This window comes from Capra hircus, chromosome 11, assembly GCF_001704415.2.
Source record: "Capra hircus breed San Clemente chromosome 11, ASM170441v1, whole genome shotgun sequence".
Taxonomy (NCBI): domain Eukaryota; kingdom Metazoa; phylum Chordata; class Mammalia; order Artiodactyla; family Bovidae; genus Capra; species Capra hircus.
The window spans coordinates 25,629,430-25,651,196 of record NC_030818.1 but is presented as its reverse complement, the minus strand read 5'-3'; the positions used below and the strand labels follow the sequence as shown (position 1 = coordinate 25,651,196).

At 36.8% G+C, this 21,767-nt stretch overlaps 1 protein-coding gene across 2 annotated transcripts in view; it reads left to right on the top strand.

Annotated features, from left to right (window-relative positions):
- THADA (THADA, armadillo repeat containing) overlaps positions 1-21,767 on the top strand; it is a 328,090-nt gene that overhangs the window by 71,285 nt on the left and 235,038 nt on the right. For both annotated transcript variants that reach the window (XM_013967596.2, XM_013967597.2), the window contains exons 24-26: positions 3,063-3,195; positions 5,745-5,858; positions 10,826-10,948. In XM_013967596.2, the coding sequence (XP_013823050.2) occupies positions 3,063-3,195; positions 5,745-5,858; positions 10,826-10,948 (370 nt within the window). The remainder of the gene's footprint in view (positions 1-3,062; positions 3,196-5,744; positions 5,859-10,825; positions 10,949-21,767) is intronic.

The window sequence follows — 21,767 nt, the reverse complement described above, 5'->3', positions numbered from 1 at the left end:
CCAACTGCTAGTGCAGGAGATGTGGGTTTGATCCCTAGGTTGGGAAGATCCCCTGGAGAAGGAAATGGCAACCCAACTCCAGTGTCCTTGCCTGGGAAATCCCATGGACAGAGGAGCACGGTGGGCTGTAGTCCATGGGGTTGCAAAGAGTTGGACACGAGTGAGCAACTAAACAACAACAATAACAACAATGCATTCTAAATCCAAAGGAACCTGCTTTCTGGATTGAGTGTAATTTGGAATTTGTATTCTACTCCTCCCTTCCTAGGGCATAGCATAGTGCCAAGCAGATCATTTTGATCGTAATAAACCTTTCTTTTTCCAAGTGAATGAATGAAACCTACTGAAGGAAATAATAAGAGAATTGATAATATCTCTCTCATGAACCAGATTGAGCCAAATATGTATCTGAGTATTTAGGGCAGGCACCTGGTGCCAGCTCAGGGACGCCCCGGAGAAGCTTACTGACAGCGTTGAGGAGGGGGCATTACTGAACTAGTATTTGTTGTGCTAGTAATTCAGTGCCCTTGATAGAAAAATAAAGAAATAGGAAAATACCCCTCATCTCCTGCAGTTCCTTTTCCCCCTGTGTTTTTCTTACTTAGTGAATTCCTACAGGAATACTTAACCTTCATCTGAAGCATTATCTGTAAGCCAGTCCTATACTGCCAGTGGTCTTGGGGTGGGGAAGAAAATATGGCCCAATGAAATCCACAGAGAACTTTAGATCGAATAGTCTTTCCTTTTTTCATCTCTGTGACCCCAGCTCTTAATCATGGCTGGTAAGATCACAAAAACACGTCTTTGCTTTAATTCTCTTTTTTTTTCTCTGTCTACTCATTGTGGTAAAAGTTAACCCAGATATACTTAAAAGACAATGAAGAATGAGCCAAAAAAGGCAGTAAGCCATAACTGGCTCATTAGCACTTAAATTTAACAGCTCCTAGGGATTTGGGTTTCATCTTTTGACTGGGCAACTGTGTGAGGATTATACCAAGTTGGCAGTGCTAGTAGTAAACTAAAGATATTGTTCTGTGAAACAGATGCTTTCATCGTAATTTGTAAAAGATATTAATACAAACCTAGTGATCAGACAGTTCTGATCACAGAACACAAGACACAAGACAGTAATGTAAGTAATGTGTGGATTATTTTTATTATTAAAAATTCAAACATATAAATGGATTTCTTATGAAAATTTCCAAACATATAAATTATAAACATAAAAACATATACACACGTATGTGTGTATGTGTGTGTATATATATATATGAGAGAGAGAGAAAGGATAGTGTAATGAACCACCTTTATACATCTTCCAGATTCAGCAGTTGCCAGAGTTATGTTACACATGCTTCATCTATCCCTTTCATTGTCCTTGGCTAAAGTTTTACAAAGTATATCCCTAAAATGTTATTTTTACTCCTATGCTCTTTAGTATGCATCTCTAAAAAATAGACACTTTCTTCCACATTCACAGCACCATTGGCACATCCTGTAAATAATTCCTTGGGATCATATAATATCTAATATATACGTAACGATCTGTATTACTTGGAAGTATCCTTTTTTACATTTTTTTTTTCAAGTTGGAATCTAAACAAGGTTCATACTTTGAGTTTGGTTGTTCTGCCTTTGAATCTCTTCTAATCTTGTGATTTAGACTGTTGATGCCTGGTTTTTGTGGCTGAGGGAGCCAAGTGGGAAGAAGCAGAAATGAGGTAACGGATATTAAGCCAGGCTAAAAGGAAAAACCTTTAAAAATCACAGAGCCTGCTGGGGATAGGGAGATTTGGTTGTAACATCTGTGGCTGAAATAATGTTTTTCAGGCCCATGTCAAACTTTAAAAAATACCTCCTTTCAAAGCAGTTGTATTGATGTATATTTTGTTCTATGCAAGACATAACTAAATTTGAGTTGCTATTAGGAATGTTAGAAACTGAAGTTGTCATTCTTAAACCAAACTAAAAGAAAAAGAAAAAGTCCCCACCAGAGAGTAACCCAAGATTGTATATCAACTATATTTCAATTAAAAACACACACAACCGCGTGTTTCTAAGAGCTCTAATTCTCTTTACAAATTAGACATCAGTTACCTTTCTACAGATTGTCTTCTTCAGTTCAAAAAAGAGAAGAGTATTTTTCCTTTGGACTTTATCTCTTTATTTTTGTAGTGATTTTAAAAAAATCCAATTATGATCCTCCTAAAATAATTGTCTATCTACCATTAAATATGCTGTTTCTTAGGATAATGTTATATAATTGCATATTAGGACATAGCCTGGTGGAGGAAATGGCAACCCACTCCAGTATTCTTGCCTGAAGTATTCTATGGACAGAGAAACCTGGCGGGCTAAAGTCCATGGGGTCACGTGTCAGACACGACTTAAGTGACTAAACCACCACTACCAAACCACCACATTAGGGCATACATTGAAAAAAAAGTTGCATTCTAAAATAACAGTTAACATAGTAGAGCAGAATCTCACTAAGAGTAATGTCCAAGTAACTTCACAATGTTTAAGGCTGTTTCCAACTTTCTTTATTAATTCTACATAGGATCTGGATGAAAATTTAGTTTGTAATAGACTATACTTTGAGAAACCAAAGGGTAATTTACTAAAATATAGTTTCAAAAATATGTTTTCTTTGAATATATATAGTTTTATAACTGCAGACTATAAACTATAATAAACTATAAGGTTATGTTCTCCTCACTGGAAATCTTGAGTTTTACAATATAGAACATTGGTGAGTCCTTGGTTAACCTTCAGAACATTTTGGATGTGGGTGCAGGCTTAAATATTAAAGCTCATTTACAGATAAGACACATGCTGTGTGTGTTTTTATAAGAAATAGAACCTGTCACAGCTTCAAATCCTAAGACCCACCATAAAAAAGAAAGTAGGTGCAAAGTAGAAAGTGAGACACTTTTAATTTCCCTCCTTCCGAATGCCAGGATTTTGTTCTTTCCTAACAGTGTTAATGTGTGTCAATAGTTTGTGCTTTTACCTTTTGGTACCTGATAATTCCAAATATTTGCTTTACATATGCCTTTTAGGTGCCCTAATGTGAGTCTGCAAAAGCTGCCGGAAGAGTGGTTATTGAGTGTTTTAGAGGAAATTAAATGCTGTGATCCTTCGTCTAAACTCTGTGCCACAAGACGCAGTGCTGGAATTCCTTTCTACATACAGGTATTATGCTTACCTGCAGGATCATAGCTGGGGGTTTTGTTTGTTTTTGGCTTTTTGATAATAGCCCGCCCGACCCATGAGTGATCGTATTGCATAAGGGACATTTCTGTCTTTTCTGTAGTTCATTTCACAAATACTTTGTTATAATGTGTGGACATTGTGTTCCTGTGACAGATCTCTTCTTGGAACAAACCCTCTAAGAGGCCAGTCTTAAAATGTGAGCAGAGAGTGGTGGAGGTTTCCACCTGTGTGTGAAGTACGAAGGCATCACTGCGGTGCATTCATTCCTCACTTCCAGGAAGCGCACGTGCTACCTTTTTCCAATTAGAAAAAGTATTCTTCCTCTCTTTTCAAAGACCCTTAAGACTCTGTAGGCAACCAGTGTTAAAAGTTTCTTTTGAATCCTTCGACAAAATATCCATGCATGAAATAATCCTAATCCTAATAGTAGCTTTTATAAATGGTTATTTCACATGTTATCTCATTTAATCCTTTCTCAAGCCCTGCAAGATAGATGCTATTATCACCCATATATTGGGCCATAGGAAAGTTAGGTAAGTGACTTGCCAGTGGCCATAGGGATAGTACAAGCAGAACGGAGCTGAGCCCAGGCACCCTGCCTCCTGAACATCTGTCTTATGAGAGAGAGAGAGTGTGTGTGCTTGCATTTTCTTTTTTATCACCGATGAAAGCATACTCCACACATTGTTTTTGCCCCTTGCATTTTTTTTACTTAACATTATACCTCAAAGATTGCTCCATATCAGCATGTTCAGATATTGCTAATATTTCCACAGATATTGAAAATATTTCCACAGTGTTGAAATTAAGAGACCATCACCTTTATGAATCCAAAGAATAAAAACTAAGTCCTCACAATACTAAACCAGACCCGACCTGAAAATCTTTCTTTAATATTCAGGAAGATAAAATCTAGGAATAGGTTTAAAAAAAAAGAAAATGAAAATAAGTGAAATGAAGTCTGTTTTTTAGTGCCCCAGTATTTTTTCCTTCCCTTTGTTATTCCTCCCCCAAATTCCCAGAGTCATGATCTTTTTATGACAGTGGGTACCAGTTGGAAAGGTTGATTTGACACATAGATCGCCAAGGTGGTAGATTTTAGTGATCTTCAGAAATCAATTCATTCTGACCTAGTGTGTGTTTTTGCCTCTTATGTCTGTCTGAGAGTAAGTGTTAAGGCAGCAGCAAGGTTTGGTTGCATATTTGTGCTGTGTGCTTATTTCTTGGTTCCCAACTAATATCATATATTGGTGATAATGATAGAGAAGTCAGGACTGCACTTTCTTAGCCCAGCCTTGAGAAGAATGTCATAACTACACACAGCTCTTGGGGGGGGGGGGGGGTGGGGAAATCACAAAAACTATGGTTCCCAGGAGACACATTAGTAATCACATATGGCTTTCTTATTTGTTTTAGTTGAATAAAATCTAAGTTAATAGAAAAATCTGCTCAGGAAAGTCCCCTTTTTCCTAGTATAACTTTACCAATAAAGTGATATTCTTGTTCTAGTGGAAAGCCCTGCTCAGTGTTAGCTGTGAAGAAAAACTGCCTACTTAGTTTATGAGCTTACCTTTGGTGTAGATATATATAAAATTTTTTTGAATGGTCAAAAGATAGTTTATGTATTTTCTGAGCATCAGTATGTTATGAGAAATTTCTTTTTTAAACCTGTTTTGCCCATGTATTTTTACTTTTCTCCTTATGGGTTATAGATCTTTCAGAAGAAGCTGAATGACTTGAAGCTTTCACTCTTGGCAGCCAGTAGCTACGTATATATGAAATATTCTGGCTACTCACGGTCCTACACAGCTACTAACCTATATTCTGTCTGTGTATAATGGAATCATATAATACGTGGTATTTGTGTTTGTCCTCTTTCACTTAGCATCATGTTTCAAGGTTCATCCATATTGTAGCGTGTGGAAGTACTTACTCCTTTTTATGGCCTCAAGTGGTTTGATACTACTATTTTTATGTTTATCAAAATGTTAGAAAGTAAGCAACTCTTGAACGTTCAAATATAGGACCTCTTTGGAGTTCATAGTATTTCTTTGTCCCATGGAGTTTCCAGTGCTACAGTTTGAGTCCTCCAGCCTCCAGTCCTCTTATGAAGAATTGAATAACTGATCTATCTCCAGGGAGTTTCCACATCCTTACAAGAAATTTAATCCAGAGGTTTTTTGTTTTTCAAGTAAAGGGAAGTTTCTTGTTGGATAATTAAAACTTATTGTATCTGAGACCTGCCACCCAGTTATGGTCCTAGAAGAGTTGTCAACAGGAGCTGTTTTCAGCTTCTTAGTAGTACATAATCAACAAGCCAAACTGGAGGTAACCATAGAGATTCTGTAATATTACCACCTGATTTTACAGGTGAAATATCAGAGGGATGGAGAAGTTAAGCTGCTTGTTCAAGGCCACACAGCTTGATTAACTTACTTAACACCCCGTTGGGGAATCCATTCTGGGGAATAGCAGACAGGTGTATATGAAATAATAGTCCTGATAATTTCTTTGTTGTTTTTCCATAGGCATTGTTGGCATCTGAGCCTAAGAAAGGCAAAATGGATTTGTTGAAAATAACAATGAAAGAGTTAATCTCTTTGGCTGGACCTACAGATGGCTCACAAAGCACAGTCCCCAAGGTAATAATAGAAATACACAAACTCTGCTAGGAAGTCAGTGGTTTTAAATCTTTGCTGTACTTAAAAAGAAAATTTTAAAAATCTGTCAAAGATATAGAGCCCTTGAAGATAAGACAGACATTTGAAGCTTATTCGGAGAGGATTGTTTTTGGTTTGGTTTTTCTAGTCCGCAAAATAAACCATTGCTTTACTTGGTATAGATTAACCAAGATGGTCTGTTTTTTAACTCTAGTGAAAACATTCGATTTAGACAAGGTATTTTACAATATTACAATTGTATCTAAAAATTTAAAAATGCATGTGCTATCAGTTTCAGATTCCATGCGTGCTTCTTTGAGTTGATGTATATTTTAAATTTAGCAGTTGGGTCTTTCCCTAAAATGTAGTGTCTGGCTTTTTGGTTTATTCACATTTTAATTTTAGCTAATTCTTAGTTCTTTTTCGTCACTGCTAACGTTGGATTAAGTATATTTGTGTGTATGAAGTTGGATTAAGTGTCCCTCACAGTTCCGCCCCACTTCATGGTAGTACACACCTGTCAGAAACTTCTTGTCCAGGGTTTCTCAGCCAATGCCTCGTAGTAGGATGTTCCTGCCCACCTGGTGGAGGCCCATGTTAGGTAGAGAACAGACTGAGAGCTGAAGTTTACAGTCAAGTACAGTAAGTACATATGGTTTTATGTCAGAGCCTGTGGGAGGTATTAAAGGGAAGCCCATGGGCCAGACTGTGGACCAGTGGGAAAGGATAGGGTTTATTAACACATGTCACATAGTGGCCTGTGACTGTATGATGTAAAAATTCTTTAAAAGTTTTAAATGAAAAGTTACAGATCATCTTTCAGAAATTATCTGAAATCACTTTAAGATTTTTTTCCCCCTAAAATGTGAAAAATATAACTGGTTCCAGTTAGACCTTTTTAGACTATCAGAAAAATACTATTGTTTAATAAGAACATCTGAAAATAGTGGAATTTGGTTTTTAAGAGTGCTTTGAATTACTAACCTTACTCGACTTCAAAGTCATTGATTGCCATTAGTGATCATTTTTACTAAATCAGTAAAAATTTAATATTTTATCTCTGACCAGTCTTCTAGGTGTTAGATGATTTGCTTTGCTACTCTTCTCCCATGGTTTATTTCTATATATTTTTTAATGTATCTGAAATATTTCAGCACATAAAAATGTATGGCAACTAAGCAACATCCATAAAACCAATTCCAAGTTTAAGAAGTAAAACATTACAGATTGAATACACTCTAGATGCCTCCGTATTCTATTTCCCTTTTTTCCTTCTCAGCTATAAATCATTAAATGAAAAATTTCATGCATGTTTTTCATTCTTTAAGAGGTTTTTTTTCTCTTTGAATATGAATTGTGTTATCTACACATTGTTTTATTTTGGGTTTTTTCCAATCAACATATTTTAAGGTTAGTGAGCTCCAAGTTCATTTTAATTTCTGAGCAGAGTTTCACTGTATATAAATGTTTTCTTTTCTGCTTGGTGTGAAATTATTGTATCCTCCAGTTTTATTTGTATTTCTCTGACAACTGGTAGCTTTAACATCTCTCCATATATTCATTAGTCTTTTGGATAACCTCTGTGAATTGCCTTTTTAAAGACTGCTTTCCTTTAATTTGGTTGTCTTTGTTCGGCAGGAGTTGGGTTTTTTGTTGTTGTTTTAAAATTATTTTCCTGATTTTTTTTCCTTTTTGGTTATTTGAATTACACATCTTCTCTCAGTCTATTGCTCCTTTTCACTTTGCTTATTATTCTGTTATTGCCCAGAAGTTTTAAATTTTGATAAAATGGAATATATAAGCCCTTGTGGTTTGTGCATTTGGATATTGTTTTAGAAAGCCTCCTATAACGAAGTCAGAAAGATATTTCATACACCCTTTTCTCTTGTACTGTTGTACTAACACCATTTATCTCATATACTATTTCTGTCGACATATGTGTCTGTTTCTGTGCTCTATTATGTTAGTCTGTCCCTAAATCACTATTTTGTTTACTGTATTTTTAAAAATGAGCTTCAATATCTGATAGAATGAATCTCCTTTTTTTCCCCCCTTTGGAATTACCTTGGCAGTACTTGTCCCTTTGCTCTGCCATAAAAGTTTTAGAATCAGCTTGTTAAGTTCACCCAGAAAGCCCTTTTGAATTTTGGTTGGAATTTAAATTTATTATTTGGGAAAAATGACTTCTTTTTTTGATTCAGTTCATGCGCATGGCTTGATATCTCCATTTATTCAGATCTTTCTTAATGTTTTTCATTACATTAAAAAATAATTTTCCATAAAAGTCTTACAGATCTTTTATGAAATGTTCAGTCACCTACCTAAATTGCTGTAATACAGCTAATGACTTATCTGTAAATTCCATGAATTTTCTTTATAGATAATCATATCCTTCATAAGTAATGCTAAATTTGCTTTACTTTCCTGATTCTTTAAAACAGTTTTCTTAATCTTCTGGGTGGCACTTGTAGTAATAGTTTTGTATAGAAATAGAGATAGCCAGCATCCTTGGGTTGTTTCTGATATTTGCTATGGGTTTCCTCTTTTCAAGGAAATTAGATTTTATTGAATGCTTTTAAGCATTTTTGAGATAATTGTTTTCTTCTAGAATTTGCAAATATCATGAATTATGTTGACTTTTTAATATAATATGACCTTTGCAATAAGACAATGAACTCCTAACTTTGAAATGGCAAATTTTTTTACACGTTGCTAGATTCACTTAAAAATTTGAAAAAAAATTTATTTCACATATTTTCACTGGATTTGAAACTGATATTAACCTGTGCTTTTCCTTTTTCATGCTGTATCTGTCCTTTTTTTGTTGAATTATACTAAGCATACAGAGATGTGTACAAATAATGTTTGCCTCCACAAAGTTTCACACGGTAAACACACTTCAGCAAGAAGTGACATTTTAGCACTTGAAAGCCCACTCATACTGCCTTCTAATCAGCACCTTTCCCCCAAGTATAACCACTAACTTAGTTTTAACACCTTAGGTTTACCTGTTTTTTAAAAAATTTCTTCTGAATGTAGCCATACATTTTATACTCTTTTGATAGAATTTCTTTTGACATTTTGTTTATGATATCATACATGTTGTGAATTATTCATTTTCATTGCTATATAGTAGTATGTAATTTGAGCTTCCCAAGTGGCTCAGTTGGTAAAGAATCTGCCTGCAATGCAGGAGACCCAGGTTCGATCCCTGGGTTGAGAAGATCCCCTGGAGAAGGAAATGGCAACCCACTCCAGTAGTCCTGCCTGAAGAATTCTGTGGACAGAGGAGCCTGGCTGGCTACAGACCATGGGGTCACAAAGATTGGACACAACTGAGAGACTAATACCTTCACTTTTCAGTATATAATTTGTTTATCCATTCTGTTTTGAACATTTGGATAGTTTTAAATTTGAGGTAATTAAGAACAGTGCTTTTAAGAACATTCTTTTACATGCTTAATGGTGAACATATATGTACATTTCTTTGGAGTAGATACTTAGTGGTTATTGGGTATGTATATGTTGAGCCTTTAATAGATACCATTTCTCAAAGTAGCTGTCCCTACTTCTTTTTTTTTTTTTTTTTTTTTTTAAGTCCATAGCTTATTTTGATAGCCAGGCTGTACTGGACTGATGAAACAAACTTGGGCATTTCTCTTAATGGTTTAAGTAAGATTGGAATTATCTATTCTTTGAATGTTTGGTAGAATTCATCCATAAAATCATGTGGGTCTTTTGTGTGTATGAATGTGTGTGTTATTTTGTTGGGTTTGGTGTCTTGCTTTTGTTTTGGTCTATGAGTGAGATTTTTAACTATTGATTTTCTTTATATGATGGTAGTATCTGTATAGCTTTTCCATTTCTCCTTAAATTTGGCTTGATTAGTTCTGCTTTCTAGAAAATTGTTTATTTTGCCCTAAATTTTTCTGACTAGGAAACCAGTCAGTTAATAACTGATGTACCTTTGTAATCTGATGTACATTTTGTTTTTTTAACTCTGATGTACCTTTAGCCATGCCCTCTTTAGTATTCGTGGCATTATTTATTTTCTTCTCTCTCTTCTTGGTTAGTCTCGTGATTTGTTTCCATTTCAAAGAATCATCTTTTGGTTTTGTTAATGCTCATGGTTAAGTCATTGATTTTAAAATTTTCAAATCTTTTAAATTTTCTTTTTCTATTTTGAGTTTATTGTTCTTTCTCTATTGTCTTAATTGGACATATTTTCCAATCTTTAAAAATTATAGCTGATCTACAAGGTTTTATTAATTTCTGCTGTACAGCAAGGTGATTCAGTTTTATATATATATAGTTTTTTATTTTCTTTTCTGTTATGGTTTATCATAGGATATTGATTATAGTTTCCTGTGCTATACAGTAGGACCTTGTTTATATCCTTTCTATATATAATAGTTTTTTTTAATAGATGCATTTAAGGTGTATGTTTCTTTTTAGATTCCACTTAAATGCATCACCCAGTGTCAATGTGTAGCATCTTTATTGTTGTGCACCTCTAAATATTTGTTTTCTTTGACCGTGCTTTAAAATGTGTACGTTTTTAAAGTATGTAAGGAAACCCATTATGATCAGAGCATAATCTGTAAGAAATTAATTTTTTTAGTGTTTGTTGAGGCTTTGCTTGTGGTAGGTTTGAGGTCATTTTAAAAATAAATGTTTCATGTGTGCTTGAAGAGAATGTATTGCCTCTATTTCCTAGGTATAGGATTTTACATAGGTCTATTGGATCAAGCTTTTGTATTGCATTGTTCAAATCTTGCTAACTTAAAAAAATTGATTGATCAATTATTAGGCATGTTTTATTAAAAATCAATTTTATTTGTGAATTATTCATTTCTTCCTGTAATTTGTTAAGTTTTTTGTTTGGAGGTTATGCTACTGGATATATACAGGTCTTCAGCCTACAACTAATTTTGAACTTTTTATTCTAGGTTCATGCTTTAAATATCCTTAGAGCCTTGTTCAGAGATACGCGTCTGGGAGAAATCATTATCCCTTTTGTTGCTGATGGAACTAAGGCAGCGATTCTGGGCTTTACATCTCCAGTCTGGGCAGTAAGTGCATTTGCCATTTATTTTCATTGACTTAATTATGCTCATGAGTAGATTTTAATAAACTAACCTTTCACTGAATGATAAAAATTACATACTGCATTTTGTTAAGGAGTTACTCCAAGGGATAAATCCTTGGGTCAAGCTACATTTTGACCCTTGGTATTTTACAGTTATATTCTGTCTCCTCTATTGGCTAATTAGCCATAACTCTTTGTTTTATTATTTTAGTGTTTGCTTTAGAGTTTATAGTATTAATATATATCTGCAACATCGTAGTCTGTCCTCAAGTAGTATTTTACCATTTCCTTTAAAGTTTAAGAACTTAGCAATATGTACTCCCATTTCTCTCCTCCCAGTCTTTGTGCTCTTACGATAGATTTTGCTTTTATGTATATTTTAAATGTACACTACATTGTTATTATTTTTGTTTAAACTGTCAATTATCTTTTTAAAGAAAAAACTAAAACCATTTTTAACTGTGCATTTCAGTGGTATTAATTACATTCACAATGTTGCGCAGTCATTACCACTCCATTTTCAGAGCTTTTTCATCTTTCCAAACAGAAGCTCTGTACCCGTTGGATAATAACTCCCCTCCACCCTCTTCCTCCCAACCCCTGGTAGTCTCTGTTCTACTTTTTATCTCTGTGAATTTGCCTATTCTAGGTACCTTATGTAAGTAGAATCATATAATATTTGTCCTTTGTGTCTGGATTAATTCATTTAGCATGGTGTTTTCAGGGTTCATCCATGTTGTAGCATATATCATAATTTCATTCTTTTTTAAGGCTGAATGAAATGCTGTTGTGTGGATATATGACATTTTGTTTATTCATTCACCTGTTGATGAGCACTTAAACTGTTTCTCTTTGGCTGTTGTGAATAATGTTGTAGTGCGCTTGTATACTTGCACTGGTGTATGAGTAACTGTCTGAGTCCCTGCTTTCAAGGCATTTGCGTATATCATATACTAATTCTGTGTCTAAGTTTTTGAGGAATTGTGTTCCACAGTGGCAGCACTGTTTTATACTCTAATCAGCAGTTCACAAGAGTTCCAGTTTCTTCACATCCTCATCAGCACTTGTTATTTTCTGGTTTTTTGGTAATAGACATCTTAACAAGTATGAAGTGATATCTCATTTGATGTTTTGATTTCCACTTGATGTTGAGCTGGAAGCAGAACAACTCTTAGTATCTGAATGTGTCTTTCTTTTGGATGTTGTAGGCCCTGGGTATCAGTGTGTTGAGTGAATGCTGGAAATATACTCTATCAAAAGGTGAAAAAAACAATCACAAAAGATTTAAAACGGAGGTTAAATGTTGACTCACTTGTTTTGTTTTTTGCAATATCTCCAAAAACTTTTTGATTGAGAATTATAAGATTGTTGGCAATACCTAATATAATTGTTGGATTTAAGAAAGTAAACTTTAACTTTTTTTTTTTATGACTGGAGAAAACACCATGATTTTATTGTTTTCCTGCATCACTGTGCCTTGTGGAATAAAGAACACTAACCTGTGGTTTGTAGGCACTTGACTGTGTCATTAGGAAAAAAAAGAAAAGATTGGTAAAGGGAGAGGAGAAAAGAAGGTAGATCTGAAGAATAAGAGAATTTACTAGAAAGGCAGACTTCCCAATCAGTGAGCTGCACAAACCATTTCATGACTCTCTGATGAGCCTCTAATTGAGAGTCAGTATATTGCAGTATAGCCCAGGGCACAGACTCCCAGTGTAAAGAGGAATCCTCAAGGTTGCCAACTGTTGCCTGGAAAACTGTACGGCTTCCTGTAAGAAAGGTAAATATCTGCAATCCTGCCTAGGAGCATTGCCTAACTACTCCTGAGGACATGGTGTTTACCTTTTGCATTTACAGGAAAACAGAGCAATACCTGTATACGGTCAGGAGAGGTAGGTAGGAATGTGGCTTGACCATCAGGAAGACTAGAGATCATAAAACTGATTGCCAGAAATCCCAGTATTGTTTTCTTTTCTCCATTCATTCCACAAGAACAGACAAATGTTCTCTGTGAAAGGCCTTCCAGAGAGTGAAACCCAGCGACTTTTCCAACTGGCAAAACTAAAAGTATTAGAAATGAATGAATCATTTTTTTGGAAAAGTCTTCTGAAAAGACCTTTTAAACAGTAACACATGTGCACTGCAGAAAGTTTGAAAATAAAAGCATAAAAGGAAAAGTCACCTGTTTAACTACCATACAGATATAATAATTTTTATTATTCCAATATGTTCTCTCTTTTTTTCTATATGGCTTTTACATGTGTGTAGTACTCACATATACCCTTAATAGTCTGCACAAATATATGTAAGTGCTTAGTGAAGTGAAGTCGCTCAGTCGTGTCCGACTCTTTGCGACCCCATGGACTGTAGCCTACCAGGCTCCTCTGTCCATGGGATTTTCCGGGCAATAGTACTGGAGTGGATTGCTGTTTCCTTCTCCAGGGGATCTTCCCAAACCAGGGATTGAACCCGGGTCTCCCGTATTGTAGACAGATGCTTTACCGTCTGAGCCACCAGGGAAGTTAAGTGCTTATCTATAGTTTTATTTGGGAGGAATCTTCCTTTTAACACTGGTTATAAAGGAATCTTTTTGTTTCTATTCAGTTTGTTTGTTTACCAGAAGAAATAAACATCACAGCTATAATGATCCATACTCTGACTTGAACACATTGTTATGTTTCCTTCTTTATAAGAGCCTGATCTAAGGTAACACCAGTATCCTGTCAACATACTCAATGAATGTGAAGAAGTCTTCATTTTACAAAACAATTCACTGTAACATTCTGTGTAAAGTTGTTTAAAGAGTGCTTTTTCCTGACGGTGTGTGAAATACGGTTTGATTTAGAGAAATCTTACTTGTACACATCTTCTCAGGAATATATCTTGTTCGTAAAGGTGACTCCATCTGTACTTTTGACCTAATTGTTTTTCTTGGTAGGTTAGATGGGGGAAAAAAAAAGTAAAACCAGCTTAATTTTAATTTTACAGTAAAGGAACATTTTCTAAGAAGCATTCATGTATATATTTGTACAGATTCTTAATCTTTGTATTAAGATCACACAAATCTCTCCATCTTTACCACCTATTAGGCATTTTTAAAATCCAGGGGAAATGTATTATTGCAAAATGTTAAACACTAGAAATACAAGGATAAGTAAGGCATAATCATAATAATGACTGTCTCATTGACTTTTTTCCTTGTGCTTGGCAGAATTTACATTACCACAGTTAATGCTTGGAATAATCCTGCTAGGTAGATTCTATTATTAGAAGCCCTGTTTTATAGATAAGAAAAACAAGTTTCAGAGAGGAGAAGTAACTTTCCAAGAACACACAACTATTATTTGTCTGATTCCAGAATCTGTGATATTATTGGGAAACATTTTGCATGTTTCAGGAAATGTAGTGAATACATACATCTTACTTATCTTGTAGGGTTTTGACCTGTCCCTCAGAAAGCAGAGCTGAAGATACAGCCTAGGTGCTAAGTTTTTAATTGAATGATACAAACCCAAAGCAGCAGGAATGTTGGGAAGTGAGGTGAGAAAAGACGTTAACAAGCAGGCCTTACAGGTTAACCTGGAGGAAAACTGAGCTTGTTGTCTGGTCGCGTGGTGTTTCTTCTAGCCAGGCCGTGTGAAATTACCAGCTCTGAAAACAGTCCCACCCTCTGCCTCTCCTGGTCGAAGTTCACAATGTGGGCAGGTGTTGGCACTACCCTTGGGCAGCTGCTAGAGAAGCCAGATCCAGTGCCACATGATGCGGCGTCTCATCCGAGTCTGCAAATGGATCAATGAGCCGCAGCCACCATTGGTGTCTGAGGTTTGACGCTCGCTGTTGAGAAATCCTGCCTGAGAGAGTTTCACAGTAGGGGGATGATGGGATTTGACTGATGGAGTAGAAAATGGAGTCTTGATTGTGAGGTGAGAGGAGGTAGAAAACCACTCAGGAAGATATTGTAATAATTCTGCCAAGTGATGATGGTGGCTCAGAATAGAGAAATGCGAGTAAAGGTGGTGGCAAGTGACAATCTTCAACACATATGTTAGATGACGCTTGTTTAGTTAAAAATTAGGTACCAAATGTAATTTTCTAGGTGTGTATACCCATGGAAACTGAGAATTTTCCAGGCAAGTTTTGGAATCGGGGACATTTCTGGGCATTCCCTTTTTTATGTTCAGATGCCTGATCTTCTTTCCCTGTATCCTCATTGCTGGGCAGGTAACTCATCTTTTTAGTTTGCCTGGAAGCTCTGTTGAGTAGGCCACATTAGGGTCCTTCCAAGACCCACACTAGGTTTATATTACTATCTGGTCCATCTGACTTTGCATCCCTTTGGGCCACCTCTGGTTTACAGTATGCAGCGGGTTTCAGAGGAGAAAAAAGAGCCTTTCAGATCTTCCCAGCAGGGCTGCCCCGTGCACTCTGTGCCCCTGTTGGCACTGTCTGCAGGTCCTCTGGTGGTTGTGAGGTTGCTGCAAGGGTGCCAGGCAGAGAGCTGTGCGGTGCTAAAACCCAGCCATGCTCTGCTTATTATACTATGTGTCATGGCGTGGAGTTTTATTCACTCACAGGAAGAGTGCTTTTTCTTTAATTCACCCATGGGTGATGTATGGGCTATTGGAAGCTCTGTCTCTTCTTTTCTCCTGTTGTGGGAAAAGTGTCTTATTACTTTGGAAGAAAGTCACTCCAAATTCCAGTCAGGGATACTACTACTACTACTAAGTCACTTCAGTCGTGTCCGACTCTGTGTGATCCCATAGACGGCAGCCCACCAGGCTCCCCCATCCCTGGGATTCTCCAGGCAAGAACACTGGAGTGGGTTGCCATTTCCTTCTCCAATGTATGAAAGTGAAAAGTGAAAGTGAAGTTGCTTAGTCGTGTCTGACCCTCAACGACGCCATGGACTGCAGCCTTCCAGGCTCCTTTGTCCATGGGATTTTCCAGGCAAAAGTACTGGAATGGGGTGCCATTGCCTTCTCCGCAGATGAGGGATTTGAGACTTGAAGTTTTAGATGTTGTTTTCAAGGTCCATGGCTAAGAAGTGATGGAAGGCGAATTAGAATCAAAATCCCATTTAATTTTTTCAGAAAGATTTCTTTTTAGGATAAATTGGCACTGTGTGCTCTAGACAAAATATTTCATAATTCCACCCTCAAGGATATGACTGTCCATGAAGAGTGAAGATACATGGTATGTAAATGATCAGACCACATAGTGATTGCACATGGTAGGTTCTCCATTCATATTTTTAAATATTTGTTAAGGCAGCATTCTTATTATATAAGAAATTCATGTTATATAAGAAGATACAAATGTATAAGAAAAATATATAATATAGGGCTTTCTTAGTGACTGACCCTTGGACTGCAAGGAGATCCAACCAGTCCATTCTGAAGGAGATCAGCCCTGGGATTTCTTTGGAAGGAATGATGCTGAAGCTGAAACTCCAGTACTTTGGCCACCTCATGCAAAGAGTTGACTCATTGGAAAAGACCCTGATGCGGGGAGGGATTGGGGGCAGGAGGAGAAGGGGACAACAGAGGATGAGATGGCTGGATGGCATCACGGACTCGATGGATGTGAGTCTGAGTAAACTCCAGGAGTTGGTGATAGACAGGAAGGCCTGGCGTGCTGCGATTCATGGGGTCGCAAAGAGTTGGACACGACTGAGCGACTGAACTGAACTGAACTAGTGACTGAAACAGTAAAGAATCTGTCTGCAATGCAGTAGACCCTGGGTCGGGAAGATCTTCTAGAGAAGGGAATGGCTACCCACTTCAGTATTCTTGTCTGGAGAATTCCATGGACAGAGGAGCCTGATGGACTACAGTCTGTGGGGTTGCAAAGAGTCAGACATGACTGAGTGACTAACACAGACATATATATGTGCACATGCATACATGCTTCACAGACACACACTCAGAAACACACACACAATGCTTTGTGCAACCTTATTTTCATTAACCTAGCTCTTCTGGATCTCACAGAAATCTGTAATAAAACTTTTTCATACTAGAAAGGAAAGAAAAAGCATATGTACTCAGGAAAAACTTTGGTAGCAGTTGTCAGTTTGTAGCCAAATACCAAATCTCTATGAGCCATATGTTGGGGGTGTGATGGAGAAGGCAGTAAGGGAACAGGTTTTCTGGCATTTTGTTTGTGACAAGGATTGATTATAGCTAGAGCTATTTGGGAACCATTCTATTCTGTCCATTTCTAACTTTATCTCGACTTACTCTTTTCTGTCATTCCTTTCCTTTAAATTTGCATTCTCCTTGGTCCTTCCTTGCTAATAAGCAGGACTGTTTTCATTGCCATTCCTGCTGTGAGTTTTTCAAAATATGCTATCGCTGTATGTGAACTTTTTCATTACCCATGTTAAGATTTAACATCTGTGAATCACATTAGTATTTACTATCAGTGTTTTAGGAGTTGATGATGCAGTTTGTCAGTTAGTCACAAACTTTTTCTCAATTGCACTTCTTAGTTCTCCTCCTCATTAGCTTTAGACTGAACAAGGATGTGCTATGCTAAAGCCTTTGACCGTGTGGATCATAGCAAACCGTGGGAACTTCTTAAAGAGATGGGAGTACCAGATCACTTTACCTGTCTCCTGAGAAACCTGCATGCAGGCCAAGAAGCAACAGTTAAAAACTGGAAATAGAACAACTAACTTGTTCAAAATTGGGAAAGGAGTATGACAAGGCTGTGTATTGTCACTCTGCTTATTTAACTTATATGCAGAGTACATCATGCAAAATGCTGGGCTGAATGAATCACAAGCTGGAATCAAGATTGCTGGGAAAAATATCAAAAACCTCAGATATACAGATGATTCCACTCTAATGGCAGAAAGTCAAGAGGAACTAAAGAGCATCTTGATAAAGGTGAAAGAGGAACGTGAAAAAGCTGGCTTGAAACCCAGCATTTAAAAAACTAAGATGATGGCATCTGATCCCTTCACTTCTTGGCAAATAGAAGGGGAAAAAGTGGAAGCAGTGACAGATTTTATTTTCTTGGGCTCCAAAATCACTATGGATCATGGCTGCAGCCATGAAATTAAAAGATAGTTGCTTCTTGGAAGGAAAGCTATGACAAACCTAGACAGTCTGTTAAAAAGCAGAGACATCACTTTGCTGGCAAAGGCCTGCCTAGTTAAAGCTGTGGCTTTTCCAGTAGTCCTGTATGGATGTGAGAGTTGTACCATAAGGAAAGCTGAGCACTGAAGAATTGATGCTTTCAAACTGTGATTCTGAAGAAGACTCTTGAGAGTTCTTTGGACTGCCAGAAGATCAAACCTGTCAATCCTAAAGGAAATCAGTCCTGAATATTCATTGGAAGGGCTGAGGCTGAAACTTAATACTTTGGCCATCTGATGTGAAAACCTACTCATTGGAAAAGACCCTGATGCTGGGAAAGCTTGAGGGCAAAAGGAGAAGGCAGCAGAGAATGAGATGATTAGATAGTATCACTGACTCAGTGGACATGAATTTGATCAATCTGCAGGAGATGGTGAAGGACAGGGAAGCCTGGCATGCTGCAGTCCATAGGGTTGCAAAGAGAGCTGGACACGAGTTAGAGACTGAACAGCAATGCACAGGGACAGAAAGTATGGGTGAACTATTAGAAAATAAAAAAGGGTCCCTGAAACAGATACTCTTGAACTACTAATAGTATCACACAGAAGCAAGGACACTATTCTATCTTGAGTAACATGTAGTCTTCATGCTAGTTATTTTGGTCTACATCTACAATAACTTTTAAAAATACTATGTTGAATAATATTTACATTTTAAAAACAGTATATATACTTCAACATATGAAAGTCAATTAATATATAAACTATATGAATAAAGAACGAAAAACCACATGATCATTTAAGCAGAGGCAAAAAAGCAGTTGACACAATCTAACACTATTTTATGTTAAAAACACGTAATAAACTAGAAATGGAAGGGAACTTTCTCAATCTGATGAAGGCTATCAATGAAAAATCCATGGTTAACAATGTACTTAATGGTAAAAGACTGAAAGCTTTTACCCTCAGATTTTGAATAGGACAGAGATATCCACTCTTGTCACATCTGTTCAACATTGTACTGGAGATTGTAGGTAGGGGAATTGGGCAAGAAAAAGAAATAAATATCAGCCAGATTGGAAAGAAGATGCAAAACTATTTCTAATTTTTGATCGCACTTATATATAGAAAATCCTAAGAATTTTACACACACACACAATTAGGGCTAATCAACAAGTTTAGCAAGTTGTAGGGCACAAAATCAGTGTACAAAAATCAGATGTATTTCTGTACACTCAGTTCAGTTCAGTTCAGTCGCTCAGTTGTGTCCGACTCTTTGCGACCCGATGAATCGCAGCACGCCAGGCCTCCCTGTCCATCACCATCTCCCGAAGTTCACTCAGACTACGAATAAATAATCAAAAATGAAGTTAAGAAAACATGTATTTATAGTAACATCAAAAATAAAATATTTAGGAATAGTGTAGCAAAAGAAGTAAAAGATTTATTTGTGCAATGAAACTTACAAACCATTGTTTAAAGAAATTAAAGAAGGCCTCAGTAAACGGGAAGATTTAGCAGCATTCAGGAATACAAGTCAAAAGCATCAGGAAAACACAAGTCAAAACCTTAGTGAGCTGTCCATTTCATATCCAGTAGGATAGCTATAATTCAAAAGATGAACAATACCAATTATTGTGGAAGATTTGGAGAACTGGTGAAAATGAAATCCTCTTATACTGCTGGTAAGAGTGTAAATCATGCTGCCACTTCGGCAGTTTCTCAAAAGGTTAACATAAAATTACCACGTGGCCCAGCAGGTTCATTTCTTGGTGTATACCCGAGAAAAGTGAAAACACATTCACACAAAAACTTGTACACGGGTGTTCATAGCACCATTATCCATAATAGATGAAAAGTGGAAACAACCCAGTGCTCATCAAATGATGAGCAGTTTTTTTAACGTAGTATATCCATAACGTGGAATATTATTCAGTCATGAGAAGGAATGGCATACTGACAAATGCTACAACATGGGTGAGCCTTGAGAATGAAAGCCACATATAGAAGGTTGCAGGAATGTGTGAAATGTCCAGAACAGACAAATCCATAGGGACAGAAAGTCTTGCCTAGAGTGGGAAGACTGGAAATGACTGTTAATGTATATAGAGTTTCGTTTTGGAGTCATGAAAATGTTCTGGAATTAAGTAGTGGTGATCATTTCTACTTTGTGAATCTAGTAAAATTACTGAAGAGTACCCTTTAAGATAAGTGAATTTTATGATATATGAATTATATCTCAATAAAAGGATCATTTTTTAAATGTCTTATAAGTTTATCTTTTGGTCACCTTTGGAGATTACTGTGGCATTGAACTCATTATTCTGCAAACTGGTAAATTTATGGAAATAATTCTGTATTAACTGATAACAGAATGACCAAATAGCTCACTAGGGAAAGCTTTTTTTTTTAATGGTAGTTTTTCTAAAAATTGTAACTAATTAATGGTAGAACACCACTAATTTGCTGTATCTCCTGGAAAAATTAATGATAGTCATTGGCTACTAATGAGGGAACTTGATGGTGAATGGATCAGGATGGTAATCCTTCTGATCCATCTAAACATTACTCAACAACATTATGTGTCTCCTGCCTTCAGCCTATTGAATCAAACAAGGGGGTTTTCCTTCTGCAGGTCCTCATTCAATCTGTAAAACAGTCCTCTATAGTTTTGATAAAGTGTGCCTCCTCAGGCTTCCCCTTTCCTCTCCAGGCAGTCCTGTTTTAACTTGACTGCCTCTGGCAGTCTTTGTCAGAAAGTTTGGTTTAGGGCAAGATGAAGTTTGTGTATTGATTTTTCTTTTCGTTTTATGCGTTTGTGTGGTTCTTTAAAAAAAAAAAAAACAACCCAACTTTTAATTTTATATTGGCGTGTCACCTATTAACAATTTTGTGGTAGTTTCAGGAGCACAACAGAGCGACTCAGCCATACATACACATGTATCTATTCTCCCCCAAACTCCCTTCCCATCGAGGCTGCAGCATAACATTGAGCAGAGTCCCCTGTGCTACACAGTAGGTCCGTTTTGGTTGTTACTTTTAAATATAGCAGTGTGTACCTGTCCATCTCAAGGTGATAGGGTCATGGATGACTTTACTAAGTCATCTTCAACCTAAGGAGTCTTTGGGAACCAAGTCCATAGACTAGGTGAGAGGTAAGACCTGAGCTAGGTCAGAGGGGATGTCAGTAGAGTACCAGGACAGAGTGACTTGTTTGGAGATATCAGGGATTTCATTAATGTTTGTTAACTGTGGAATGGATGTAAGTGAGCTTGTGCAGTTTTAGAGTTTCATTGCAATTAAGGTATGAATTGTGCCAGTGTATCTGTGGTCCATTTCAAGAGTTACCACACATAAATTGAGTCAGTCATGTGCTTCTGGAGGAGAGGTTACACACTGGTGGCTGATAGGTCAAATCTGGCCCACAACTGTGTTTTATTTGGCTCCCACAATACAGTTTTTTTTTTTTTTTCTTTAATTTATTGCCAACATTTCAAAATAGAATTCACATAAAACTTAGGGTTTCTGGCTTCTGTTGAAAAAGCAGAAGATCTGGCAACACCGGGCTTACATTTTCCTCAGGGCATTAGCTTCAGCTTCAGCTTAATAGTGCCTGCCTTAGACCCAGTCCTCTGCCGCCTGTGTAACTCACTGCCTTTGTGGGCGTTTGAGTGTGTGATCCTTACTGCAGTAGTTTCGGGAAGCTGTTTTCTAAATCCTA